The sequence below is a fragment of the Narcine bancroftii genome, chromosome 2 (assembly GCF_036971445.1).
Source record: "Narcine bancroftii isolate sNarBan1 chromosome 2, sNarBan1.hap1, whole genome shotgun sequence".
NCBI lineage: Eukaryota > Metazoa > Chordata > Chondrichthyes > Torpediniformes > Narcinidae > Narcine > Narcine bancroftii.
The window spans coordinates 139,191,526-139,219,302 of NC_091470.1; the positions used below are offsets into that span (position 1 = coordinate 139,191,526).

At 52.7% G+C, this 27,777-nt stretch overlaps 2 protein-coding genes across 4 annotated transcripts in view; one reads left to right on the plus strand and one right to left on the minus strand.

Annotated features, from left to right (window-relative positions):
• Positions 1–21,249, minus strand: part of LOC138754232 (uncharacterized) — a 52,625-nt gene extending 31,376 nt beyond the window's left edge. For all 3 annotated transcript variants that reach the window (XM_069918167.1, XM_069918166.1, XM_069918164.1), the window contains exon 1: positions 21,172–21,249. The gene's annotated coding sequence lies outside the window, so the exon portion shown is untranslated. The remainder of the gene's footprint in view (positions 1–21,171) is intronic.
• Positions 21,250–23,602: 2,353 nt separating this feature from the next.
• Positions 23,603–27,324, plus strand: LOC138752939 (uncharacterized). The gene is made up of 3 exons (XM_069915548.1): positions 23,603–23,882; positions 26,099–26,200; positions 26,597–27,324. The coding sequence occupies exons 1-3, from the start codon at positions 23,603–23,605 to the stop codon at positions 27,322–27,324; spliced, it is 1,110 nt and encodes a 369-aa protein (XP_069771649.1).
• The last annotated feature ends 453 nt before the right edge of the window (positions 27,325–27,777 follow it).

Sequence of the window (27,777 nt, forward strand, 5' to 3'; positions counted from 1 at the left end):
GTGAAGGAGGTGGTTATTGCGGGCTGGGCTTTTATGCTGGGGTGAGAAGGGGTTTAATGGGTGTGAGGGAGGGTTTAATGGAGGCTGGTGGTTAATGGTGGGGTGCAGGAGTTGGTTCATGGTGTAAGGGGGTTAATGGAGGGGTGAGGGTGTTTTAATTGGTGTGAGGGTGGTGGTTCTTGGGGGTGAGGGTGGTTTAATGGTGGGGTGAGGGTGTTTCCAATGAATGTTGAGGATGGAGTGGAGACAACGCTGGTGGAAGCATTCTAGGAGCCGTAGGTGATGCCGGTAGAGGACCCACGATTCGGAGCCGAACAGGAGTGTGGGTATGACAACGGCTCTGTATACGCTAATCTTTGTGAGGTTTTTCATTTGGTTGTTTTTCCAGACTCTTTTGTGTAGTCTCCTCCCTCACATGCATCTCCAATATGGGGGGTTTAATGGGGGTAAGTGTGGGTGTTAATTGGGGGTGAGGGTGGTTCTATAAATGTAGGCATGTTTAATGTGAGTGAAGAAGGGGGTTAATGGAGGCTAAAGGGGTTTAATGGTGGGGTGTGGGGGTTTTTAATGGGTGTGAGGGAGGTGGTTAATTGAGGCCTAAGGGGTTAATGTTGGGATGAGGGGGGTTTAATTGGTGTGAGGGAGGGGATTAATGGGTGCTGAGGGGAGTAAATGGTTGGGTGAGGGTGGTTTAATGGGGGCTGAGGGGACTTAATGGTGTGGTGTGGTATGTTGAATGGGTGTGAGTGTGGGGTTAAATGGGGTGTGATAGGGGTTAATGGTGAGGTGAGGGGGTTAATGGGTATGAGCGGGGTTAGTCAGTGCTGAGGGGATTTAGTGTTGGGATGAGGGGGGCTTTAATCATGGCTAAGGGGAGTTAATGCTGGGGTAACAGCTGGGGTAACCTGGATGAGACATATAAGGCAATCGAACAACTGAAAAGTGGCAAAGCAGCAGGTATGGATGGAATCCCCCCAGAAGTCTGGAAGGCTGGCGGCAAAACTCTGCATGCCAAACTGCATGAGTTTTTCAAGCTTTGTTGGGACCAAGGTAAACTGCCTCAGGATCTTCGTGATGCCACCATCATCACCCTGTACAAAAACAAAGGCGAGAAATCAGACTGCTCAAACTACAGGGGAATCACGTTGCTCTCCATTGCAGGCAAAATCTTCGCTAGGATTCTACTAAATAGAATAATACCTAGTGTCGCCGAGAATATTCTCCCAGAATCACAGTGCGGCTTTCGCGCAAACAGAGGAACCACTGACATGGTCTTTGCCCTCAGACAGCTCCAAGAAAAGTGCAGAGAACAAAACAAAGGACTCTACATCACCTTTGTTGACCTCACCAAAGCCTTCGACACCGTGAGCAGGAAAGGGCTTTGGCAAATACTAGAGCGCATCGGATGTCCCCCAAAGTTCCTCAACATGATTATCCAACTGCACGAAAACCAACAAGGTCGGGTCAGATACAGCAATGAGCTCTCTGAACCCTTCTCCATTAACAATGGCGTGAAGCAAGGCTGTGTTCTCGCACCAACCCTCTTTTCAATCTTCTTCAGCATGATGCTGAACCAAGCCATGAAAGACCCCAACAATGAAGACGCTGTTTACATCCGGTACCGCACGGATGGCAGTCTCTTCAATCTGAGGCGCCTGCAAGCTCACACCAAGACACAAGAGAAACTTGTCCGTGAACTACTCTTTGCAGATGATGCCGCTTTAGTTGCCCATTCAGAGCCAGCTCTTCAGCGCTTGACGTCCTGCTTTGCGGAAACTGCCAAAATGTTTGGCCTGGAAGTCAGCCTGAAGAAAACTGAGGTCCTCCATCAGCCAGCTCCCCACCATGACTACCAGCCCCCCCCCACATCTCCATCGGGCACACAAAACTCAAAACGGTCAACCAGTTTACCTATCTCGGCTGCATCATTTCATCAGATGCAAGGATCGACAATGAGATAGACAACAGACTCGCCAAGGCAAATAGCGCCTTTGGAAGACTACACAAAAGAGTCTGGAAAAACAACCAACTGAAAAACCTCACAAAGATAAGCGTATACAGAGCCGTTGTCATACCCACACTCCTGTTCGGCTCCGAATCATGGGTCCTCTACCGGCACCACCTACGGCTCCTAGAACGCTTCCACCAGCGTTGTCTCCGCTCCATCCTCAACATCCATTGGAGCGCTTACACCCCTAACGTCGAAGTACTCGAGATGGCAGAGGTCGACAGCATCGAGTCCACGCTGCTGAAGATCCAGCTGCGCTGGATGGGTCACGTCTCCAGAATGGAGGACCATCGCCTTCCCAAGATCGTGTTATATGGCGAGCTCTCCACTGGCCACCGTGACAGAGGTGCACCAAAGAAAAGGTACAAGGACTGCCTAAAGAAATCTCTTGGTGCCTGCCACATTGACCACCGCCAGTGGGCTGATAACGCCTCAAACCGTGCATCTTGGCGCCTCACAGTTTGGCGGGCAGCAACCTCCTTTGAAGAAGACCGCAGAGCCCACCTCACTGACAAAAGGCAAAGGAGGAAAAACCCAACACCCAACCCCAACCAAAAAATTTTCCCTTGCAACCGCTGCAATCGTGTCTGCCTGTCCCGCATCGGACTTGTCAGCCACAAACGAGCCTGCAGCTGACGTGGACTTTTTACCCCCTCCATAAATCTTCGTCCGCGAAGCCAAGCCAAAGAAGGGGGCTTTAATGGGAGTGAGTGTGAGGGTTAATGGGCATGAGGGAGGGGGATTGTGGGGGCTAATAGGAGAATTGTGGGCTGAGGGGGTTTTAATCGGTGTGAGGGATGGGGTTAATGGAGAATGAGGGGTTTTTATGAGTGTGAGGGAGGGGGTTAATTGGAGCTGGAGGGTTATGGTGGGGTGAGGGGGTTTTAATGGGTGTGAGGAAGGGGGTTTATGGAGGCAGAGTGGGGTTAATGCATGAGTGAGGGGGGTTTAATCAGGATGAGGTAGGGTGTTCATGGAGGCTGAAGGGAGTTAATGATGGGGTAAGTGGGGTTTTAATGGGTGAGTGTGGGGGTTAATAGGTGTGAGGGGGTTTAATGGGTGTGAGTGAGGGGTTTAATGGGGAGTGATGGGGTTAATGGTGGGTGAAGGGGGTTGATGTATATGAGGGGGGATAATGGGTGCTGAGGGGAGTTAATGGTGTGGTGAGGGGTGTTTAATGAGTGTGAGGTAGGGAGTTAATGGGGTCTGAGTGGGGTTAATGGTGGGGTGAGGGGAGGTTTAAGGTGTGTGAGGGAGGTGGTTATTGGGGGCTGAAATGGGTGTGGGGGAGGAGTTAATTTGGGCTGAAGAGAGATTGATGGTGGGGTGAGATGTGGTTAATGGGTGTGAGGATTTGGTTCATGAAGACTAATGGTTAATGGTGGGGGAGGGTGTTTTAATGGGTGTGAAGGAGAGGGTTAATGGGGGCTGAGTGGGGTTAATGGAAGGGTGAGGGGAGGTTTAATGGATGTGAGGGAGCTGGTTATTGGGGGCTGGGGGTTTCATAGGGCGTTTAATAGGTGTGACGGAGGGGTTAATGGAGGCTGGTGGTTAATGGGTGTGAGGGAGGGGGTTAATGGGGGGTGAGGGAAGTTAATGGTGGGCTGAGGTGGGATTCAATGGGTGAGAGAGAGGGGTTAATGGGGCTGAGGGGGAGTTAATGGTCGGGTAAGGGGATTAATGGGTGAGAGAGAGCAGATAAATAGCGGCTGGTGGAGTTTAATGGTGGAGAGTGGGTTGGTTTAATGGGTGAAGGAGGTGGATATTGGGGGCTGGGCTTTTATGTTGGGGTGAGAGGGGGTTTAATGGGTGTGAGTGCGGGGTTCAATGGGGAGTGATTGGGGTTACTGGTGGGGTGAGGAGGTGTTAATGGGTATGAGGGGTGGTTATTTGGTGCTGAGGGGAGTAGGAGGGATGAGGTTTGTTTAATTGGTGTGAGGGAGGGCTTAATGGGGTCTGAGTGTGGTTAATTGTGGGGTGAGGTGGGGTTTAATGCATGTGAGGGAGGAGGTTAATTGGGGCTTGGGGGTTATGGTGGGGTGAGGGGGTTTTAATGGGTGTGAGGGAGGTGGTTTATGGAGACAGAGTGGGGTTAATGCATTAGTGAGGGGGGTTTAATCGGGATGAGGTAGGGGGTTCATGGAGGCTGAGGGGAGTTAATGATGGGATAAGTGGGTTTTAATGGGTGTGAGTAAGGGGTTTAATGGGGAGTGATGGTGTTAATGGTGGGTGAAGGGGGTTGATGCATATGAGGGGGGATAATGGGTGCTGAGGGGAGTTAATGGTGTGTTGAGGGGTGTTTAATGAGTGAGGGAGGGAGTTAACGGGGTCTGAGTGGGGTTAATGGTGGGGTGAGGGGAGGTTTAAAGTGTGTGAGGGTGTGGTTATTGCGGGCTGGGGGTTAATGATGGGGTGAGGGTGGGATCAATGGGTGTGGGGGAGGGGGTTAATGTGGGCTGAGGGGGTTAGTTTGGGCTGAGGGGGTTAGTTTGGGCTGGGGGGGTTAGTTTGGGCTGAGGGGGTTAGTTTGGGCTGAGGGTGTTAGTTTGGGCTGAGGGGGTTAGTTTGGGCTGAGGGGGTTAGTTTGGGCTGAGGGGGTTAGTTTGGGCTGAGGGGGTTAGTTTGGGCTGAGGGGGGTTAGTTTGGGCTGAGGGGGTTAGTTTGGGCTGAGGGGGTTAGTTTGGGCTGAGGGGGTTAGTTTGGGCTGAGGGGGTTAGTTTGGGATGAGGGGGTTAGTTTGGGCTGAGGGGGTTAGTTTGGGCTGAGGGGGTTAGTTTGGGCTGAGGGGGTTAGTTTGGGCTGAGGGGGTTAATTTGGGCTGAGGGGGTTAATTTGGGCTGAGGGGGTTAATTTGGGCTGAGGGGGTTAATTTGGGCTGAGGGGGTTAATTTGGGCTGAGGGGAGATTGATGGTGGGGTGAGGGTTGGTTAATGGGTGTGAGGGTTCAATTCATGAAGACTGAGGTTAATGGTGAGGCGAGGGTGTTTTAATGGGTGTGAAGGAGGAGGTTAATGGGGGCTGAGGGGAGTTGATGGTGGGGTAAGTGGGGTTTAATGAGTGTAAGGGATGGGGTTAATTGAGTGAGGGGGTTTGATTGGGTGTGATGGGGGGTTAATGGGGGAATGATGTGAGTTAATGGTGGGGTAAGAGCAGTTTAATGGGTGTGAGTGAGGGAATTAATGCTGGCTGTGGGGGGTAATGGGTGTGAGGGAGGGTGTTAATGGTGCGGTGAAGGAGGATTAATGGTTGTGAGGGAGGGTGTTGATGGAGACAGTGGGTTTTAATGGGTGTGAGGGAAGGGGATAATGGAGTTAAATGGGGTTAATGGTGGGGTGAGGTGTGTTAATGGGGGCTGCGGGGAGTAAATGATGGGGTGTGGGGGTTTTAATTGGTGTAAGTGTGGGTTTATTGGAGGATGAGAGCAGTTCAATGGGTATGGTGAGAGTGGAGGGTTAATGGTGGGCTGCAGGCACGTTTAATGGGAGTGAGGGGGTTAATGGAGGCGAGGCTAAAGGTGTTTAATGGTGGAGTGTGGGGGGTTTTAATGGGTGTGAGGGAGGTGGTTAATGTAGGCTGAAGAGTTAATGGTGGGGAGAGAGGGGGATTGGTGTGAGGGCAGGTGTTAATAGAGGCTGAGTGGGGTTAATGCTGGTGTGAGGGGGGTTTATCGGGATGAGGTTGGGGGTTAATTGTTGCAGAGTGGAGTTAATGATGGGGTAAGGGGGTTTTAATGGGTGTGAGGGTTAATGGGGCTGAGGGGAGTTAATGGTGTGATTTGGGATGTTTAATGGGTGTGAGTGTAGGGTGAAGAGTGATGGGGTTAATGGTGGAGTGAATTGTTAATGGGTATGAAGGCGTTTAATGTGTGCTATGGGGATTAATGGTGGGGTGAGGAAGTTTAATGGGTGTGAGGGAGGGGGTTAATAGGGGTTGATGGGAGTTAATTGTGGGCTGAGGGGGGTTTAATGGGTGTGAGGCAGGAGCTTAATGGAGAATGAGGGCATTTTAATGGGTGTGAGTGAGGGGGTTAATGGGTGCTGAGGGGAGTTAATGGTGGAGTGAGGGGGGTTTAATGGGTATGAGGGAAGGGGCTTATGGAGGCAGAGTGGGGTTAATGCATGAGTGAGGGGGTTTAATCGGGAAGAGGTAGGGGGTTCATGGAGGCTTGAGGGGAGTTAATGATGGGTTAAGTGGGTTTTAATTGGTGTGAGTGTGGGGGTTAATAGGTGTGAGGTGGTTTAATGGGTGTGAATGAGGGGTTTAATAGGGAGTGATGGGGGTTAATGGTGGAGTGTGGGGCAGTTTAATGGGTGAAGGAGGTGGTTATTGGGGGCTGGGCTTTTATGTTGGGGTGAGAGGGGGTTTAATGGGTGTATGGGAGGGTTTAATGGAGGATGGCGGTTAATGGTGGGGTGCAGGAGTTTGATCATGGAGTCTAAGGGGGTTAATGGAGGGGTGAGGGTGTTTTAATTGGTGTGAGGGTGGTGGTTCATGGGGGTAAGGTTGGTTTAATGGTGGGGTGAGGGTGGTTCAATGGGTGTGAGGGAGGGTGATAATGGAGGCTGGGGGGATTAATGGTAGGGTTTAATGGGTGTGAGGAAGGGGTTTAATGGGGGCTGAGTGGGAGTTAATGGTTGGGTGAGGTGGGATAATGGGTAAGAGGGAGCAGGTAATTAAGGGCTGAGTGGGGTTAATGGTGGAATGTAGTGGGTTTAATGGGTGTAAGTGTGGGTGTTAATTGGGGGTGAGGGCGGTTCTATAGGTGCAGGCGTGTTTAATGTGAGTGAGGGAGGGCATTAATGGAGGCTGAGTGCATGGGTGAGGGTGGTTTATTTGGGGTGAGTTAGGGGGTTCATGATGGCTGAGGGGAGTTAATGATGGGGTAAGGGGGGTTTAATGGGTGTGAGTGTGGGTTTAATGGGGAGTGATTGGGGTTAATGGTGGGGTGATGGGGTGTTAATGGGTATGAGGGGTGGTTATTGGGTGCTGAGGGGAGTAGGAGGGATGAGGTTTGTTTAATTGGTGTGAGGGAGGGCTTAATGGGGTCTGAGTGGGGTTAATTGTGGGGTGAGGTGGGGTTTAATGCATGTGAGGGAGGAGGTTAACTGGGGCTTGGGGGTTATGGTGGGGTGAGGAGGTTTTAATGGGTGTGAGGGAGGGGGTTTATGGAGACAGAGTGGGGTTAATGCATGAGTGAGGGGGATTTAATCGGGATGAGGTAGGGGGTTCATGGAGGCTGAGGGGAGTTAATGATGGGGTAAGTGGGTTTTAATGTGTGTGAGTGTGGGGGTTAATAGGTGCGAGGGGGTTTAATGGGTGTGTGTAAGGGGTTTAATGTGGTGTGATGGTGTTAATGGTGGGTGAAGGGAGTGATGCATATGAGGGGGGATAATGGGTGCTGAGGGGAGTTAATGGTGTGGTGAGGTGTGTTTAATGAGTGAGGGAGGGAGTTAACGGGGTCTGAGTGGGGTTAATGGTAGGGTGAGGGGAAGTTTAAAGTGTGTGAGGGTGTGGTTATTGGGGGCTGGGGGTTAATGATTGGTTGAGGGTGGGTTCAATGGGGGTGGGGGAGGGGGTTAATTTGGGCTGAGGGTTTTAATTTGGGCAGAGGGGGTTAGTTTGGGCTGAGGGGGTTAGTTTGGGCTGAGGGGGTTAGTTTGGGCTGAGGGGGTTAGTTTGGGCTGAGGGGGTAAATTGGGCTGAGGGGGTTAGTTTGGGCTGAGGGGGTTAGTTTGGGCTGAGGGGGTTAGTTTGGGCTGAGGGGGTTAGTTTGAGCTGAGGGGGTTAATTTGGGCTGAGGGGGTTAATTTGGGCTGAGGAGAGATTGATGGTGGGGTGAGGGTTGGTTAATGGGTGTGAGGATTCAATTCATGAAGACTAAGGGAGGTTAATGGTGGGGCGAGGGTATTTTAATGGGTGTGAAGGAGGGGGTTAATGGGGGCTGCGGGGAGTTAATTGTGGGGTAAGTGCAGTTTAATGGGTGTGAGTGAGGGAATGAATGCTGGCTGCGGGGGGTAATGGTTGTGAGGGAGGGTGTTGATGGAGACAGTGGGTTTTAATGGGTGTGAGGGAAGGGGATAATGGAGTTGAATGGGGTTAATGATGGGGTGAGGGGGGTTTAATGGGGGCTGTGGTGAGTAAATGATGGGGTGTGGGGGTTTTAATTGGTGTAAGTGTGGGTGTTACTGGGGCATGAGGGCAGTTCAATGGGTGTGGTGAGAGTGGAGGTTTCATGCTGGGCTGCAGGCGCCTCTATTGGGGGCGAGGCTAATGGTGTTTAATGGTGGGGTGTGGGAGGTTTTAATGGGTGTGAGGGAGGTTGTTAATGGAAGCTAAAGGGTTAATGGTGGGGTGAGAGGGGGTTTCCTTGGTGTGAAGGCAGGTGTCAATAGAGGCTGAGTGGGGTTAATGCTGGGGTGAGGGGGGTTTATCGGGGTAAGGTTGGGGGTTAATTGTTGCAGAGTGGAGTTAATGATTGGGTAAGGTGGTTTTAATGGGTGTGAGTGAGGGGGTTAATGGGTGCTGAGGGGAGTTAATGATTGGGTAAGGGGGTTTTAATGGGTGAGAGTCAGGGGGTTAATGGGTGCTGAGGGGAGTTAATGGTGGGGTGAGGGGGGTTTAATGGGTGTGAGGAAGGGGGTTAATGGGGGCTGATGGGAGTTAATTGTGGGCTGATGGGGGTTTAATGGGTGTGAGGGAGGGGCTTAATGGAGAATGATGGCATTTTAATGGGTGAGAATGAGGGGGTTAATGGTGCCAAAGGTGGAGTAATGTTGGGTGAGTTGGGGTTTAATGCATATTAGGAGGGGTTTAATGGGGCTGTGTGCATGGGTGATGGGGGTTTAATCAGGGTGAGGTAGGTGGTTCATGGGGGCTGAGGGGAGTTAATGATGTGGTAAGTGGGTTTTAATGGGTGTGAGTGTGGGGATTAATGGGCGTGAGAGTGTTTAATGGGTTTGAGTGAGGGGTTTAATGGGGATTGATGGGGTTAATGGTGGGGTGAGGGGTGTTAATGGTATGAGGAGGGTTAATGGGTGCTGAGAGGAGTTAATGGTGCGGTGAGGGGAGTTTAATGGGAGTGAGGGAGGGAGCTAATGGGGGCTGATGGGAGTTAATTGTGCCTGATGGGGGTTTAATGGGTGTGAGCGAGGGGTTTAATGTGTGTGAGCGAGGGGTTTAATGGAGAATGAGGGTATTTTAATGGGTGTGAATGTGGGGTTTAATGGGTGTGAGGGAGGGGCTTAATGGAGGTTGGGAGTTGATCATTGGGTGAGGGTGGGTTCAATGGGTGTGGGGAGGGGGTTAATTTGGGCAGAGGGGAGATTGATGGTGGAGTGAGGGGTGGTTAATAGGTGTGAGGGTTCAGTTGATGAAGACTAAGGGAGGTTAATGGTGAGGTGACGGTGTTTTAATGGGTGTGAAGGAGGGGGTTAATGGGGGCTGAGGAGAGTTAATGGTGGGGTGAGAGGGTTTTAATTCATGTGAGGGATGTGGTTAATGGAAACTGAGGGGGTTTTATTGGGTGTGATAAGGGTGTTAATGTGGTTGAAGTGAGTTAATGGTTGGGTGAGGGCAGTTTAATGGGTGTGAGTGAGGGAATTAATGCTGGCTGGGGGGGTAATGGGTATGAGGTGGGTGTTAATGGTGGGGTGAGAGAGGGTTGTGAGGGAGGGGGTTAGTTTTAATGGTTGTGAGGTAAGGGGTTAATGGGGTCTGTGTGGGGTTAATGATGGGGTGAGGGCATGTTTAAAGTGTGTGAGCGGGTGGTTATTGAGGGATGGGTGTTAATTATTGGGTGAGGGTGGGTTCAATGGCTGGGGAGATAATGGTGGGGTGAGGAAGTTTAATGGGTGTGGGGGAGGTGGTTAATTTGGGCTGAGGGGGTTAATTTGGGCTGAGGGGGTTAATTTGGGCTGAGGGGGTTAATTTGGGCTGAGGGGGTTAATTTGGGCTGATGGTGTTAATTTGGGGTGAGGGGGTTAATTTGGGGTGAGGGGGTTAATTTGGGGTGAGGGGGTTAATTTGGGGTGAGGGGGTTAATTTGGGGTGAGGGGGTTAATTTGGGGTGAGGGGGTTAATTTGGGGTGAGGGGAGATTGATGGTGGGGTGAGGGTTGTTTAATGGGTGTGAGGATTCAATTCATGAAGACTAAGAGAGGTTAATGGTGGGGCGAGGGTGTTTTAATGGGTGTGAAGGAGGGCGTTAATGGGGGCTGAGGGGAGTTAATGATGGGGTAAGTGGGGTTTAATGCGTGTGAGGGATGGGGTTAATGGAAACTGAGGGGGTTTGATTGGGTGTGGTGGGGGGAGGGTTAATGGGGGATGATGGGAGTTAATGGTGGGGTAAGAGCAGTTAATGGGTGTGAGTGAGGGAATTCATGCTGGCTGCGGGTTGTAATGTGTGTAAGGGAGGGTGTTAATTGTGGGGTAAAGGAAGGTTAATGGTTGTGAGGGAGGGTGTTGATGGAGACAGTGGGTTTTAATGGGTGTGAGGAAAGGGGATAATGGGGTTAATGGTGGGGTGAGGTGTGTTAATGGGGGCTGTGGGGAGTAAATGGTGAGGTGTGGGGGTTTTAATTGGTGTAAGTGTGGGTTTATTGGAGGATGAGAGCAGTTCAATGGGTGTGGTGAGAGTGGAGGGTTAATGGTGGGCTGCAGGCACGTTTAATGGGAGTGAGGGGGTTAATGGAGGCGAGGCTAAAGGTGTTTAATGGTGGGGTGTGGGGGGTTTTAATGGGTGTGAGGGAGGTGGTTAATGTAGGCTGAAGAGTTAATGGTGGGGTGAGAGGGGGATTGGTGTGAGGGCAGGTGTTAATAGAGGCTGAGTGGGGTTAATGCTGGGGTGAGGGGGGTTTATCGGGGTGAGGTTGGGGGTTAATTGTTGCAGAGTGGAGTTAATGATGGGGTAAGGGGGTTTTAATGGGTGTGAGGGTTAATGGGGGCTGAGGGGAGTTAATGGTGTGATTTGGGATGTTTAATGGGTGTGAGTGTAGGGTGAAGAGTGATGGGGTTAATGGTGGAGTGAAGTGTTAATGGGTATGAAGGCGTTTAATGTGTGCTATGGGGGATTAATGGTGGGGTAAGGGGAGGTTTAATGGGTGTGAGGGAGGGGGTTAATGGAGAGAGGGGGTTTTAATGGGTGTGAGGGAAGCGGTTAATGGGGGCTGGGGAGATAATGGTGGGGTGAGGAAGTTTAATGGGTGTGAGGGAGGGGGTTAATGGGGGCTGATGGGAGTTAGTTGTGGGCTGAGGGGGGTTTAGTGGGTGTGAGGGAGGGGCTTAATGGAGAATGAGGGCATTTTAATGGGTGTGAGTGAGGGGGTTAATGGGTGCTGAGGGGAGTTAATGGTGGAGTGAGGGGGGTTTAATGGGTATGAGGGAAGGGGTTTATGGAGGCAGAGTGGGGTTAATGCATGAGTGAGGGGGTTTAATCGGGATGAGGTAGGGGGTTCATGGAGGCTTGAGGGGAGTTAATGATGGGGTAAGTGGGTTTTAATGGGTGTGAGTGTGGGGGTTAATAGGTGTGAGGTGGTTAATGGGTGTGAGAGAGGGGAATAACAGGGAGTGATGGGGGTTATGGTGGGTGAAGGGGGTTGATGCATATGAGGGCGGGATAATGGGTGCTGAGGGGTGTTTAATGAGTGTGAGGGAGTGAGTTAATGGGGTCTGAGTGGGGTTAATGGTGGGGTGAGGGGAGGTTTAAAGTGTGTGAGGGAGGTGGTTATTGGGGGCTGTGGGTTTATGGTTGATTGAGAGGGGGATTAATGGGTGTGAGCGAGGGGCTTTATGGAGGCTGGGGGATAATGATTGGATGAGGGTTTGTTCAATGGGTGTGGGGGAGGTGTTAATTTGGGCTGAAGAGAGATTGATGGTGGGGTGAGATGTGGTTAATGGGTGTGAGGGTTTGGTTCATGAAGACTAATGGTTAATGGTGGGGGAGGGTGTTTTAATGGGTGTGAAGGAGGGGGTTAATGGGAGCAGAGGGGAGTTAATGGTGGGGTGAGGCGGGTTTAATGCATGTGAGGGATGGGGTTAATGGAGACTGAGGGGTTTTATTGGGGGTGATGGTGGTGTTAATGGGGGATGAAGGGAGTTAATGGTGGGTTGAGGGCAGTTTAATGGGTGTGGGGGGGTTAATGGGTGCTGAGGGAAGTTAATGGTGGGGTGAGGGGTGTTTAAATGGGTGTGAAGGAGGGGTTAATGGGGCTGAGTGGGGTTAATGGAGGGGTGAGGGGAGGTTTAATGGATGTGAGGGAGCTGGTTATTGGGGGCTGGGGGTTTCATAGGGTGTTTAATAGGTGTGACGGAGGGGTTAATGGAGGCTGGTGGTTAATGGGTGTGAGGAAGGGGGTTAATGGGGGCTGATGGGAGTTAATTGTGGGCTGATGGGGGTTTAATGGATGTGAGGGAGGGGCTTAATGGAGAATGAGGGCATTTTAATGGGTGTGAATGAGAGAGTTAATGGTGCCTAAGGGGGAGTAATGTTGGGGGAGTTGGGGTTTAATGCGTGTTAGGAGGGGTTTAAAGGGGCTGAGTGCATGGGTGATGGGGGTTTAATCAGGGTGAGGTAGGTGGTTCATGGGGGCTGAGGGGAGTTAATGATGTGGTAAGTGGGTTTTAATGGGTGTGAGTGTGGGGATTAATGGGCGTGAGAGTGTTTAATGGGTTTGAGTGAGGGGTTTAATGGGGAGTGATGAGATTAATGGTGGGGTGAGGGGGGTTTAATGGGTGTGAGGGAGGGAGCTAATGGGGGCTGATGGGAGTTAATTGTGGCTGATGGGGGTTTAATGGGTGTGAGCGAGGGGTTTAATGAAGAATGAGGGCGTTTTAATGGGTGTGAGTGTGGGGTTAATGGGTGTGAGGGAGGGGCTTAATGGAGGTTGGGAGTTGATCATTGGGTGAGGGTGGGTTCAATGGGTGTGGGGAGGGGGTTAATTTGGGCAGAGGGGAGATTGATGGTGGAGTGAGGGGTGGTTAATTGGTGTGAGGGTTCAGTTGATGAAGACTAAGGGAGGTTAATGGTGGGGTGAGGGTGTTTTAATGGGTGTGAAGGAGGGGGTTAATGGGGGCTGAGGAGAGTTAATGGTGGGGTGAGAGGGTTTTAATGCACGTGAAGGATGTGGTTAATGGAAACTGAGGGGGTTTTATTGGCTGTGATAAGGGTGTTAATGGGGTTGAAGGGAGTTAATGGTTGGGTGAGGGGTGTTTAATGCGGCTGTGTGGAGTAAATGGTGGGGTGTGGGGGGTTTAATGGGTGTAAGTGTGGGTGTTAATGGGGATGAGGTTGGTTCAATGTGTGTGAGAGGGGTTTAATGGTGAGTGAGGAGGGTTAATGATGGGCTGCAGGTCTGTTTAATAGGAGTGATGTAGGGACTTAATGGAGGCTAAAGGGGTTTAATGGTGGGGTGTGGGGGTTTTAATGGGTGTGAGGGAGGTGGTTAATGGAGGTTAAAGGGGTTAATGGTGGGGTGAGAGGGGGTTTAATTGGTGTGAGGGAGGGGGTGAATGGAGGCTGAGGGGTTAACGCTGGGGTGAGGTGGGTTTAATCGAGGTGAGGAAGGGGGTTGATGGGTACTGAGGGGATTTAATGATGGGTTAAGGGAGTTTTAATGGATGTGAGTGTTAGGGTTAATGGGGGCTGAGGGGAGTTAATGGTTGGGTGTGGTTGGTTTCATGGGAGTTGAATGGAGTTAATGGTGAGGTGTGGGGTGTTTAATGGTTGTGAGTGTGGGGTTTAATAGGGAGTGATGGTGGTTAATGGTGGGGTGATGGGGTTAATGGGTGCTGTGGGGATTTAATGGTGGGGTGAGGGGAGTTTAATGGGTGTGAGGGAGTGGGTTAATGAAGACTGAGGGGGTTTTATTGGCTTTGGAGGGGGTTAATGGGGGATGAAGGGAGTTTATGACGGGGTGATAGGGTTTTAATGGGTGGAAGTGTAGGGGTTAATGGGATGAGGGGCTTTAATGGGTGTGAGAGAGGGGTTTAATGGGGAGTGAGGGGTTTAATGGTAGGGTGAGTGGGGGTTAATGGGTGTGCATCAGGGTTAATTTGTGCTGAGTAGGGTCAATGGTGGGGTGAGGGGAGGTTTAAAGTGTGTGAGGGAGGTGGTTATTGGGCCTGGGGGTTAATGATTGGATGTGGGTGGGTTCAATGGGTGTGGGGGAGGGGGTTAGTTTGGGCTGAGGGGGTTAGTTTGGGCTGAGGGGGTTAGTTTGGGCTGAGGGGGTTAGTTTGGGCTGAGGGGATTAGTTTGGGCTGAGGGGGTTAGTTTGGGCTGAGGGGGTTAGTTTGGGCTGAGGGGGTTAGTTTGGGCTGAGGGGGTTAGTTTGGGCTGAGGGGGTTAGTTTGGGCTGAGGGGGTTAGTTTGGGCTGAGGGGGTTAGTTTGGGCTGAGGGGGTTAGTTTGGGCTGAGGGGGTTAGTTTGGGCTGAGGGGGTTAGTTTGGGCTGAGGGGGTTAGTTTGGGCTGAGGGGGTTAGTTTGGGCTGAGGGGGTTAGTTTGGGCTGAGGGGGTTAGTTTGGGCTGAGGGGGTTAGTTTGGGCTGAGGGGGTTAGTTTGGGCTGAGGGGGTTAGTTTGGGCTGAGGGGGTTAGTTTGGGCTGAGGGGATTAATTTGGGCTGAGGGGATTAATTTGGGCTGAGGGGATTAATTTGGGCTGAGGGGAGATTGATGGTGGGGTGAGGGTTCGGTTCATGAAGACGAAGGGAGGTTAATGGTGGGGTGAGGGTGTTTAAATGGGTGTGAAGGAGGGGTTAATGGGGGCTTTAATGGTGGGGTGAGGGGGGTTTAATATGTGTGAGGGATTAGGTTAATGGAGACTGAGGGGGTTTGATTGGGTGTGGTGGGGGATTAATGGTGGATAAAGGAGTTAATGGTGGGGTAAGAGCAGTTTAATGGGTGTGAGTGAGGGAATTAATGCTGGCTGAGGTGAGTAATGGGTGTGAGGGAAGGTGTTAATGGTGGGGTGAGGGGGGTTTAATGCGTATGAGTGAGGGAATTAATGCTGGCTGAGGGGGTAATGGGTGTGAGTTGGGTGTTAATGGTGTGGTGGAGGGTTAATGGTTGTGAGGGAGGGGGTTAATGGAGACTGAGTGGGTTTTAATGGGTGTGAGGGAAGGTGTTAATGGTGGGGTGAGGGGAGTTAATGGTGGGGTGAGGGGGGTTTAATGCGTGTGAGTGAGGGAATTAATGCTGGCTGAGGGGGGTAATGGGTGTGAGGAAGGTGTTAATGGTGTGGTGGAGGGTTAATGGTTGTGAGGGAGAGGGTTAATGGAGACTGAGTGGGTTTTAATGGGTGTGATGGAAGGGGTTAATGGAATTGAATGGGGTTAATGGTGGGGTGAGTGGGGGTTTAATGGGGGCTGTGGGGAGTAAATGGTGGGGTGTGGGTGGTTTAATGGATGTAAGTGTGGGTGTTATTGGGGGATGAGGGCGGTTCAATGGGTGTGAGAGGGGATTAATGGTGAGAGAGGAGGGTTAATGGTGGGTTGCCTGTGCATTTAATGGGAGTGAGGGGGTTAATGGAGGCTAAAGGTGTTTAATGGTGGGGTGTGGGGGGTTTTAATGGGTGTGAGGGAGGTGTTTAATGGAGGCTAAAGGGTTAATGGTAGGGTGACAGGAGGTTTAATTGGTGTGAGGGCGGGGGTTAATGGAGGCTGAGTAGGGTTAACGCTGTGGTGCGGGGGGTTTAATCGGGGTGAGGTTGGGGGTTAATTGTTGCAGCGTGGAGTTAATGATGGGGTAAAGGGGTTTTAATGAGTGTGAGGGTTAATGGGGGCTGAGGGGAGTTAATGGTGTGGTTTGGGGTGTTTAATGGGTGTGAGTGTAGGGTTAAATGGGGAGTGATGGGGGTTAATGGTGGAATGAGGGTGTTAATGGCTATGAGGGCGTTTAATTTGTGTTGAGGGGATTAATGGTGCCTAAGGGGAAGTAATGTTGGGGTATGGGGTTTAATGGATATGAGGGCGTTTAATGGGTGCTGGGGGGATTAATGGGGTAAGAGGAGGTTTAATGGGTGTGAGGGAGGGTGTTAATGGAGATAGAAGGGGTTTTAATGGGTGTGAGGGAAGCGGTTATTGGGGCTGGGGAGATAATGATGGGGTGAGGGAGTTTAATGGGTGTGAGGGAGGGGGTAATGGGGGCTGATGGGAGTTAATTGTGGGCTGAGGGGGGGGTTTAATGGGTGTGAGGGAGGGAGTTAATTGAGAATGAGGGCATCTTAATGGGTGTGAGGAAGTTAATGGTGCTTAAGGGGAAGTAATGTTGGGCTATGGGGTTTAATGTGTGTGAGGGAGGGAGTTAATTGGAGCTGGAGGGTTATGGTGGGGTGAGGGGTCTTTAATGGGTGTGAGAGAGTGGGTTAATGGAGGCTGAGTGGGGTTAATGCATGGGTGATGGGGTTTTAATCGGGGTGAGGTAGGGGGTTCATGGGGCTGATGGGAGTTAATGATAGGGTAAGAGGGTTTTAATGGGTGTGAGTATGGGGATTAATGGGCGTGAGAGGGTTTAAGGGATGTGAGTGATGGGTTTAATGGGGAGTGATGGGGTTAATGGTGGGGTGAGGTGTGTTAATGGGTATGAGGGGGGGGTTAATGGGTGCTGAGGGAGTTAATGGTGGGGTGAGGGGTGTTTAATGAGTGTGAGGGAGTGAGTTAACAGGCTCTGAGTGGGGTTATTGGTGGGATGAGGGTAGGTTTAAAGTGTATGGTTATGGGTGCTGCTGGGTTTATGGTGGGGAGAGAGGGGGATAAATGGGTGTGAGGGAGGGGCTTAATGGAGGCTGGGGGTTAATGATTGGGTGAGGGTGGGTTCAATGGGTGTGGGGGAGGGTTAATTTGGGCTGAGGGGGGTTTTATGGGTGCGAGGGAGGGGGTTAATGGATTATGAGGGCATTTCAAAGTGTGAGGGAGGAGTTTAATGGGGGTTGGGGGGAGTTAATGGTGGGGTGAGGGGGGTTTAATGGGTGTGAGGGAAGGAATTAATGGGGTCTGATGGGAGTTAATTGTTGGCTGATGGGGGGTTGAATGGGTGTGAGCGAGGGGGTTAATGGAGAAAGAGAGTGTTTTCATGGGTGTGAGTGTGGGGGTTAATGGGTATGAGGGAGGGGCTTAATGGAGGCTGGGAGTTAATGATTGGATGATGGTGGGTTCAATGGGTGTGTGGGAGGGGTTAATTTGGGCTGTGGAGGTTTATGGTGGAGTCGGGTGGTTAATGGGTGTGAAGGTTCAGTTGATGAAGACTAAGGGAGGTTAATGGTGGGGTGAGGGTGTTTTAATGGGTGTGAAGGAGGGGGTTAATGGGGGCTGGGAGTTAATGGTGGGGTGAGAGGGGTTTAATGCGTGTGAGGGATGGGGTTAATGGAGACTGAAGGGATTTTATTGGGTGTGATGAGGGTGTTAATGGGGTTGAAGGGAGTTGATTGTTGGGTGAGGGCAGTTTAATGGGTATGAGTGAGGAAATTAATGCTGGGGTGAGGGAGGGTTAATGGTTGTGAGGGAGGAGGTTAATGGAGACTGAGTGGGTTTTAATGGTTGTGAGGGAAGATGTTGAAGGGGGTTAATGGTGGGGCAAGGGGGTTTAATGGGGCTCTGTGGAGTAAATGGTGGGGTGTGGGGAGTTTAGTGGGTGTAAGTGAGGGTGTTAATGGGTGATGAGGGCGGTTCAATGTGTGTTCTCACACATTTAATGGTGAGTGAGGAGGGTTAATGGTGGGCTGCAGGTGCGTTTAATAGGAGTGAGGGAGGGGGTTAATGGAGGCTAAAGGGGTTTAATGGTGGGGTGGGGGGTTTTAATGGGTGTGAGGGGTTTTAATGGGTGTGAGGGGTTTTAATGGGTGTGAGGGGTTTTAATGGGTGTGAGGGTCTTTAATGGGTGTGAGGGGTTTTAATGGGTGTGAGGGGTTTTAATGGGTGTGAGGGGTTTTAATGGGTGTGAGGGTGGTTAATGGAGGCTAAAGGGGTTAATGGTGGGGTGAGGGGGGTTTAATTGGGGTGAGGTAGGGTGTTAATGGGTGCTGAAGGGAGTTAATGATGGGGTAATGGGGTTTTAATGAGTGTGAGTGTGGGGTTAATGGGGGCTGAGGGGAGTTAATGGTTGGGTTAGGGGGGTTTAATGGGGGCTGAAGGGAGTTAATAGTGGGGTGTGGGGGGTTAATGGGTGAGAGTGTGGTTAATGGGGATGAGGGCAGTTTAATGGGTGTGAGGAGGGTTAATGGTGAGTGAGGAGGGTTAATGGTGGGGTGTAGGTACATTTAATGGGAGTGAGTGAGGGGGTTTATGTGAGGGGGTTTAATGGGTGTGAGGAAGGGAGATAATGGAGACTGAGGGGGTTTTATTGGGTGTGATGGAGGGGGTTAATGGGGGCTGAAGGGAATTTATGGGGTGAGGGTGTTTTAATGGGTGTGAGTGTGGGGGTTAATGGGTTGAGGGGGTTTCATGGGTGTGGGAGAAGGGTTTAATGGGGAGTGAGGGGGTTAATGGTGGGGTGAGGGGGGTTAATGGGTGTGAGTGGGGGTTAATTTATGCTGAGGGGAGTTAATGGTAGGGTGAGGGGAGGTTTAATCGGTGAGGGAGGTGGTTATTGGGGCTGGGATGTGAGGTGGATTAATGGGTGAGGGAGGGGGTTAATGGAGGTTAGGGTTTAATGATTGGGTGAGTGTGGGTTCAATGGATGTGGGGAGGAGGTTAATTTGGGCTGAGGGGAGATTAATGGTGGGGTGAGGGGTGGTTAATGGGTGTGAGGGTTCGGTTCGGAGACTAAGGGGGAGGATTAATGGGGTGAGGGTGTTTTAATGGGTGTGAGTGTGGGGTTTAATGGGGTGGGGGTTAACTGGGTGTGAGAGAGGGGTTTAATGGGAAATGAGGGCAGTTAATGGGGTGAGGGGGTTAATGGGTGTGTGGGGATTAATTTGTGGTGAAGGGAGTTAATAGTGGGGTGGGGGTGTTTAATGGGTGTGAGAGAGGTGGTTATTGGGTCTAGGGTGTTTTATGGTGGGGTGAGAGGGGGATTAATGGGTGTGAGGGAGGAGGTTAATGGAGGTTGGAGGTTAATGATGGGCTGAGGGTGGGTTCAATGGGTGTGGAGGAGGGTGTTAATTTGGGCTCAGGGGAGATTAATGGTGGGGTGAGGGGTGGTTAATGGGTGTGAGGGTTCTGTTCATGGAGACTAAGGGGGATTAATTGTGGGGTGAGGGTATTTTAATGTATGTGAAGGAGGGTGTTATTGGAGGCTGGGGGGTTAATGGTGGGGTTAGGAGGGTTTCAATGGGTGTGAGGGAGGGGGTTAATGGTGGGTGAGTGGGGTTAATGGGTATGAGGTAGGGTGTTAATAGTGGGGTGAGGGGGATTTAGTGGGTGTGAGGGAGGGTGTTAATGGGGGCTGAAGGGAGTTAATTGTGGGGTGAGAGGTGTTTAATGGGTGTGAGGGAGGGCATTAATGTGGGCTGAGGGGAGTTAATGGTTGTGTGAGGGGGGTTTAATGGATGTGAGGAAGTGAGTTAATGGGGGTTTAATGGGTATCATGGAGGGGGTTCAATGGGATGAAGTTATTTAATGGTTGGGAGGGGGTTAATGAGGGAGTTAATACTGGGGGAGGAGGTTAATGCAGTGTTAATGGTGGAAGGGAGGGGATTAATGGAATTAATGGTGGAGGGGATGGGTTAAGGTGTTAATGATGGGTGAGGGGATTCGTGGTAGGGGTTTAATGGTGGGGAGGGGGTTAATGATTGATGGAGTGGAGGGGATAATAAGGGAGTTAATAATGGATGGGATGGGGTTAATGGTGGGGGAAGGGTATTAATGATCGGGGAAGGTGTTTAATGGTGGGGAAGTGGATTAATGGTGGATGGGAGGGGAATAATGAGGGAGTTAATGGTGGTGGAAGGGAGTTAATCGTGGGGAGGGTGTTAAAGATGGGGAAGGGGGTTTATGGTGGGTGGAGGGGTTTAATGATGGGGAGGGGATTCATGCTGGGGAGGAGGTTGATCGTGAATGGAGAGTATTAATGATGGGTCGAGTGGGTTAATGTTGGGAGAAGGATTTTAATGGTGGGGAAGGGGTTAATAGTGGGGGAAGCGGTTAATGGTGGGGGAGGGTATTAATGGTCGGGGAAGGGGGTTAATGGTGAGGGGAGGTGGTTAATGTTGGGTGGAGGGGGTTAATGAGGTAGAGGTTGTTAATGGTAGGGGAAGGGGTCAATGGTGGGGGAAGGGGTTTAATGATGGGGAGATGGATTTATGGTGTTGGCTGTGTTAATGGGTGTGGAGGGGGTTAATGTTGGGTGGAGGGGAATGACAGATGGAAGGTATTTATGGTGGGTAGATGGGTTTAATGATGGGGAGGGGATTAATGGTGTGGAGGGAGTTGATGGTGGATGGAGAGTATTAATGGTGGGTGGAGTGGGTTAATGGTGGGGGAGGGTATTAATGGGGAAGGGGGTTAATGTTGGGAGGAGGGGGTTAATGAGGGGGAGGGTGTTAATGCGGGTTAATGGTAGAGGGGGTTAATGGTGGGGGAAGGGGGTTAATGGTGGGCTGATGGGTTTATGGTGGGGTGGGGGTTAATGGTGGGAGGAGTTAATGAGGGGTGGAGGGGATTAATGGTGGAGGGGAGTAGAATAATGAGGGAGTTAATGATGGAAGAGAGGGGATTAATGGTAGCAGAAGGGGTTAATTAGTGGGTTGGTGGGGGGTAGGGGGTTAATTGTGGGGAGGGTGTTAATGATGGGGAAGGGGGTTGATGGTGGGTGGAGGGGATTAATGGTGGGGAGGGGGTTAATGTTGGGAGAGTTGATAGTGGGGTGGGGGTTAATGGTGGGGAGAGGGGATTAATGATGGAGGAAGGGGGTTAATGGTGGGGGAGGATATTAATGGTGAGGGTGGGGGTTAATGAGGTTGGTGGGGTTGATGGTTGGGGTGGGGGTTAATGGTGGAGGGAAATGGGTTAATGATGGAGGGGAATGGGTTAATGATGGAGGGGATGGGATAATGAGGAAGGTAATGATGGAGGGGAGGGGGTACGGTGGGGGGGGTTAATGATGGGAGAAGATTGATGATGGTGGATATTAATGGTGGGGGAGGGGTTAATGGTTGGGGAGGGGGTTGATGGTGGGTGGAGGGTATTAATGGTTTAGGAAAGGGGTTAAGGGGGGGGGAAGGGAGTCCACACACCCTCGAGGAGGGGGGCCGAGGTTCTGTCCTGTTGCTCCTCGAAAATGCCGCGCCACGCCTGCGCGTTGGGACGGCGGGAGAGCCTGGCAGCAGTGCGCCTGCGCTGGGTCCAGGCGCTGAGAGATCCGTGCGCCTGCGCGTTGGGGGAGGGGGAGGGGGAATCGGGATTGCCGCGCATGCTCCGAAGGGATGAGAACATGGCCTTGGACTCTGGAACTTAGGGTGTGAAAAATTGGGAGAAGTTTGGTCAAAAATCAAGATGGATCAGTCTAATCAATAATTAGTGCATTATCTGTAATTAACGTGACCTGGATCAGTCTAATCAATAATTAGTGCATTATCTGTAATTAACGTGACCTGGATCAATCTCATCGATAATTAGTGCATTATGTGTAATTAATGCGACCACGAATCAGTCTAATCGATAATTAGTGCATTATCTGTAATTAACAAGACCTGTATCAGTCCAGTGAATAATTATTTTGTCTAATTAATATGTTCCCGGTGTTTCACAGATCTGGATCTATCTCATCAATAATTCATTCCTGCCCTGTTCTACGTTCTATCTCCTTACAGAGTTGCCTTGATGCCTGCTCTCCATCGCCAATCAACAGGAGGCCAGAGAGAGGCGGGTGTTTCGGGCAGAGTGGAACAAATCAAATCCCTCGCCTCTCGCTGGCGGCTTAGGGTGGGGAGAGAGAGGTGGTGGTGAGATAGTTAAAAGTGGGAACAGATGGAGTGAGGTGGGAGGGTGGAGAGAAAGAGGGGAGAGAGAGGAGGGGAGAATAGGGGAGAGGGAGGGAGGGAGGGAGGGAGGGAGGGAGGGTGGGTGGGGTGTGGATGAGGGGGTGTCTGGGGTGTGGATGAGGGGGTGTCTGGGGAGAGAGGAGGGTGATAAGGTGGAGAGTGGGGGATTGGGAGGAGAGAGACGGGGAGGGAGAGGGGAAACAGAGGGGTGGGAGGAATGTGAATGGAGAGGGATTAGTTGCGGGGAGTGAGAAGAAAGGGGGGGCAGAGAGAGGGAGAGGGTTGGCATCAAGGGACACATTAAAGCCACGTTGGGGAGGGGGAAAGGAAGGAGGTAGAGAGCAAGGGAGAGAGGGGGGAAGGAAGGAGAGAGGGGGGAAGGAAGAGAGAGGGGGAAGGAAGGAGAGAGGGGGAAGGAAGGAGAGAGGGGGAAGGAAGGAGAGAGGGGGGAAGGAAGGAGAGAGGGGGAAGGAAGGAGAGAGGGGGGAAGGAAGGAGAGAGGGGGAAGGAAGGAGAGAGGGGGGAAGGAAGGAGAGAGGGGGAAGGAAGGAGAGAGGGGAAGGAAGGAGAGAGGGGGAAGGAAGGAGAGAGGGGGGAAGGAAGGAGAGAGGGGGGAAGGAAGGAGAGAGGGGGGAAGGAAGGAGAGAGGGGGGAAGGAAGGAGAGAGGGGGGAAGGAAGGAGAGAGGGGGGAAGGAAGGAGAGAGGGGGGAAGGAAGGAGAGAGGGGGGAAGGAAGGAGAGAGGGGGAAGGAAGGAGAGAGGGGGGGAAGGAAGGAGAGAGGGGGGAAGGAAGGAGAGAGGGGGAAGGAAGGAGAGAGGGGGGAAGGAAGGAGAGAGGGGGGAAGGAAGGAGAGAGGGGGAAGGAAGGAGAGAGGGGGGAAGGAAGGAGAGAGGGGGGAAGGAAGGAGAGAGGGGGGAAGGAAGGAGAGAGGGGGGAAGGAAGGAGAGAGGGGGGAAGGAAGGAGAGAGGGGGGAAGGAAGGAGAGAGGGGGGAAGGAAGGAGAGAGGGGGAAGGAAGGAGAGAGGGGGGAAGGAAGGAGAGAGGGGGGAAGGAAGGAGAGAGGGGGAAGGAAGGAGAGAGGGGGAAGGAAGGAGAGAGGGGGGAAGGAAGGAGAGAGGGGGGAAGGAAGGAGAGAGGGGGGAAGGAAGGAGAGAGGGGGGAAGGAAGGAGAGAGGGGGGAAGGAAGGAGAGAGGGGGGAAGGAAGGAGAGAGGGGGGAAGGAAGGAGAGAGGGGGGAAGGAAGGAGAGAGGGGGGAAGGAAGGAGAGAGGGGGGAAGGAAGGAGAGAGGGGGGAAGGAAGGAGAGAGGGGGGAAGGAAGGAGAGAGGGGGGAAGGAAGGAGAGAGGGGGGAAGGAAGGAGAGAGGGGGGAAGGAAGGAGAGAGGGGGGAAGGAAGGAGAGAGGGGGGAAGGAAGGAGAGAGGGGGAAGGAAGGAGAGAGGGGGGAAGGAAGGAGAGAGGGGGGAAGGAAGGAGAGAGGGGGGAAGGAAGGAGAGAGGGGGGAAGGAAGGAGAGAGGGGGAAGGAAGGAGAGAGGGGGGAAGGAAGGAGAGAGGGGGAAGGAAGGAGAGAGGGGGGAAGGAAGGAGAGAGGGGGGAAGGAAGGAGAGAGGGGGGAAGGAAGGAGAGAGGGGGGGAAACGAAGGAGGTGGAGAGGTGGTGGGGGGAGTGGTTTGTGGAAGGAGAGATGTCTGGAAGGGGCAAGGAACATAGGGAGAGGGCTGGACGAGGTCAGAGAGCCAGTGTCCAAATGTCCGACCTGGAGAGTTATGAGGGGGCAATGGTGGGCATGCGGGTGTGGGAGAATAACGGTGAAGCTCTAGATCCTGACCCGGCGTTGGACAGTGAGGACGGGTCCTCCTCCCTGCCACAGGCCGTGATGGGGATGCAGGCGGACTTCATGGACCAGCTCGGGATCTGGGAAGACGGCCACATGCGGGAAGTGCGTACAGTGGCCAGAGAGGGGGGTGAGCTTTGTTGGGGTGTAAGGAGTGTGTGGGGCTGAGGCTGTGACATCCCACTATGTCCTAGCACGGGAGACGTTTGGACCACCATCAAGCATTATGGGACACAAAGTAAGCCCCTTTGGCCCTTTTACTCTGTGCGGGACGCTTATCCTGTCCCGTCCCACTGATTCGCACCCCTTCCTGTCTGAATTACTCTTAATAAAACCCAGTCTGTGTTCACCACCTCGGCTTGTCCTGCACTCTCCCCGTGAAGATCTTTCACCCTGATCCCATATCCTCTGGTTTGTATCTTAGTAGGGAAAAAGCCGACCGACGTTTACGCCGTCCGTTCCCCTCAAATCTCCCCCTCGTTCTCCAGTTTAACCTTTCCCTGTTACTCAGTCCCTGAAGTCCGGGCAACATCCAAGTAAATCTTCAGGGGATAAAGTCCTGAACCTGTTGAATCTTTCCCTGTAACTCAGTCCCTGATGTCTGGGCAACGTCCAAGTAAATCTTCAGGTGATAAATTCTACATGGATTTCAGTAGGTCCTTCAATAAGATTCCACACAGATGTTTGATGCAAAATTTGGACTAATGTGTGCAGATCTGGTTGCTGAATCACAGGAAAGATCTCAACAAGGTAGAGAGAGAGAGAGCAGATAAGATTGACATGGGTTTCAGAATCTAGATTACAAAGGAAGATTGAGCAGATTCTTTGGAGTGTAGAAGGATGAGAGGGATTTGATAGAGGTATCAAGATTACGAGTGGGATAGATAGAGTGGTGTGGATTGGCTCCTTCCCCTCGAGAGATTGAAACAAGAGGTCACGAGTTAAGGGGCAAAAATTTAGAGGTAACATGGTGGGATGGAAACGTCTTCACTTGGAGACCATTAGGAGTGTGGGACAAGTGTCTGGGTAGGTTCAATTTTGAGGAAAAATTGGATCGGTCCATGGATGGGAAGGGAACAGAGGGTTGCAGGGAGGCGGAGCTTGGCTCGGTGTGGACTAGAAGGGCCGAGAGGCCCTGTTTCCATCTTTAATGGCACTGGAGATTAGTGCACATGGTATAGGGAGGGATAGCGTCGAGGTGGAGATAGAATTGGTGGCAAAGAGGAGGGAAGACGTGTTCGGCTCACTGGAATTGAGGAAGGATCTTGGAGAAAATTCTTCAGCGATTGGACATTCTGGACACAGGAAAGTTGTTCCCGATGATGGGGAAACCCAGAATCCGGGGGAGATGGGGCCACAGTTTGAGGGTAAAGGGGAATCTTTTAGAACTGAGAAAGATTTTATTCTCTCTCAGAGAGTGGTGAATCTTTGCCACAGGAAGCTGTTGAAGCCAGTTCCTTATCCGTATTCAGATTTGGCCCTTGTGGCAAAGGGGATCGGGAGAGAGGTGTGGAGAGAAGGCAGGCACTGCGTGCTGGGTAGAGGATCGGTCACGATCATGGTGAATGGCGGGCTAGGGCTGAGTGGCCTTCTGCAATTTCTATGTTGAAGTGGGGGTTTAGCAAGAGGATTTTCAAGACCGTGACCATGAAGGCACAGTCAACGAAATGGAAGATCCCCGTTTACTGCCCGGTAGGTTCAGATGAAGAATTTTTTATGGACGACGGATGCGTCCTGAGGACCAATGTTGAAGTGAAAAGTGGCTGGACCACCTGAGGATTTTGAAGGGTCTGGATCTAGCACTGTTTTCCCAAAGGTGGATTCCTGACGTCTGAGTCCCTGGAAGTTTTCCTGAATGGTGGGGCAATCGATACAGACCAGGAATGAGATGGGATCAGAATCTATCTTTGTCCTGACTGCGATGAAGGAGAGGGGGGCGGGATCCATCGAGTTTTATATTGTGTTCTGGAGGAGGTAGATTGTGGGGACGGGGTTGTCAGCCACAAATAACCCCTTCGGAAAACAGATCTCATTGACAATGCCTGGGGTTTGCCTGACTCAGACAGTCCACGCCTTGAGGGCCTTTGCAGAAGCTTTGAGGAAGGCTTTCGATGTTTCCCCATGGCCTCGCCTCGGTGGAGATCATGAGGTTCTCCCACCTCTGCCAGAGACCCTGGGCACCAGCCACAAGGCCGACAGCGGCTATGTAGGTCTCCAGACCCGCCTCGTCCTCCATCCTCAGATTTCTCTTGCCCCCATGCTCTGTACATCCCGCGCACTCCCCAACACCTCTTCATCCCCAACCATGACTCCCCTCTTCATCTCTCTCTTCCCCCTCCCCAACAGATGCAGGGCCCACCCAGCGTCCGAACTGGAGTCGACTCGCCCTGGCCTGCCTTGCGATGGCTGCCCTCCTGGCTGCTATTGTCCTGGCGTTACACATCGAAGGTGAGAGACGGACAGGACAGGGAGTGGGGAGAGGGGTTGTGGATGGTGTAGAAGGTTACAACGGGATAAGGACGGGGAGAGGGGTTGTGGGCGGTGTAGAAGGTTGTCGTAGGTTGCAACGTGATACGGACATGACGGGGAGTGGGGAGATGGGTTGTGGATGGTGGAGGGGGAACAGGGGAGAGAAGGGGTGAGTGGTGGGAGAGGGTAGGACGTGCTGGGGAGTGGGGAGAGTACAAATGGGAGGTGGAAATGATAGGGATGAGGGAGAGGGAAGGGACAGGAAGGAACAGAGGGGTGAGGGGCTCCTACCGGAACCTAGTTCCCCCCAACCCCTCCCCAGCCCCACGTGTCTCAGAGACGAAGACCCCCCTCTCACCCACCCTCTGCCCACAGGCACGTGGCTTAAGCGAAACTATAGGAAAAAGATGTCAGCTCTGGACGAAGTTCGCTCCAACTACACACAGATGGAGAGTTCCTATCAGTACAACGTATCCCAGACGCAGTGCGGTCGCTACGAGGAAACCTTCCTCCACTGGCTGGCATCGTTCTGCCCAGAGACAGTCAGTGAGTGTGGACGGGCAGGGACCCCCCACCTCTCTCCCACCCCTTTCTCTTTCCCTATCTCACCCCGCCCTCTCTCTCTTTCTCTCTGCCTCTCACCCCCTCACTCTTCCCCTCTCTCCGCCCTCTCTCTCCCCTTCTTCCCCCCTCTCTCTCACCCTCCCCATCTCTCGACCCCGTCTCTCTTCCACTCCCCACTCTCTCTCCCCCTCCTTGTCTTTCTAAACCCCCTCTTTCCCCTTCCCTTCTCTCCCCCCCGCTTCCCCCCGGTCCGCCCCCCCCCCCCGGTCCGCCCCCCCCCCGGTCCGCCCCCCCCCCGGTCCGCCCCCCCCCCCGGTCCGCCCCCCCCCCCGGTCCGCCCCCCCCCCGGTCCGCCCCCCCCCCCCGGTCCGCCCCCCCCCCCGGTCCGCCCCCCCCCCCGGTCCGCCCCCCCCCCCGGTCCGCCCCCCCCCCGGTCCGCCCCCCCCCCCGGTCCGCCCGCCCCTCGGTCCGCCCCCCCCTCAGTCCGCCACCGCCCCTCTCGGTCCGCCCCCCTCTCTCTGCCCCTGCCTCAGCACTGAAGATCTCTGGCCCTTCCTGCTGATCCACGTGCCCTCTCGTTCCACCCTTCCCCCCCCCCCCCACCCCATCACCAGACTGCACCACCCATCTCTGCCACAGGTTCTGGACCCCATTTGGTAGGAACTGCTATTATTTCTCGAGGTCCGTCCTGGGCTGGGACGCGAGTCGACAGGCCTGCATCACACACGGTTCTGAGCTCTTGGTGATTCGAAGTGAGGCTGAACAGGTGAGGGGGAATTAGGCTTTGTGTCCCCACCCCAGGAGTGTGTGTCGTGATGCGGCTTCGCTCTGTGCCCCCACCCCAGGAGTGTGTGACGGGTCGGGCTTCACTCTGCATCCCACCTTGGGAGTGTGTGATGGGACAGGGCTTCACTCTGCGTCCCACCCGAGAAGCGTCTGACAGGACGGTTTGGAGAGAACTTCACTCATGGTTTTAATTTCAGAAATTTGTA

Bases quoted from the DNA above. Each gene is read 5' to 3' on its own strand.
- LOC138752939 (XM_069915548.1), top strand. From the start codon at position 23,603: ATGTCTGGAAGGGGCAAGGAACATAGGGAGAGGGCTGGACGAGGTCAG. The intron at 23,883-26,098 runs GTGAGCTTTGTT...CCTCCCCAACAG, and splicing joins TACAGTGGCCAGAGAGGGGG to ATGCAGGGCCCACCCAGCGT. The intron at 26,201-26,596 runs GTGAGAGACGGA...CTCTGCCCACAG, and splicing joins CCTGGCGTTACACATCGAAG to GCACGTGGCTTAAGCGAAAC.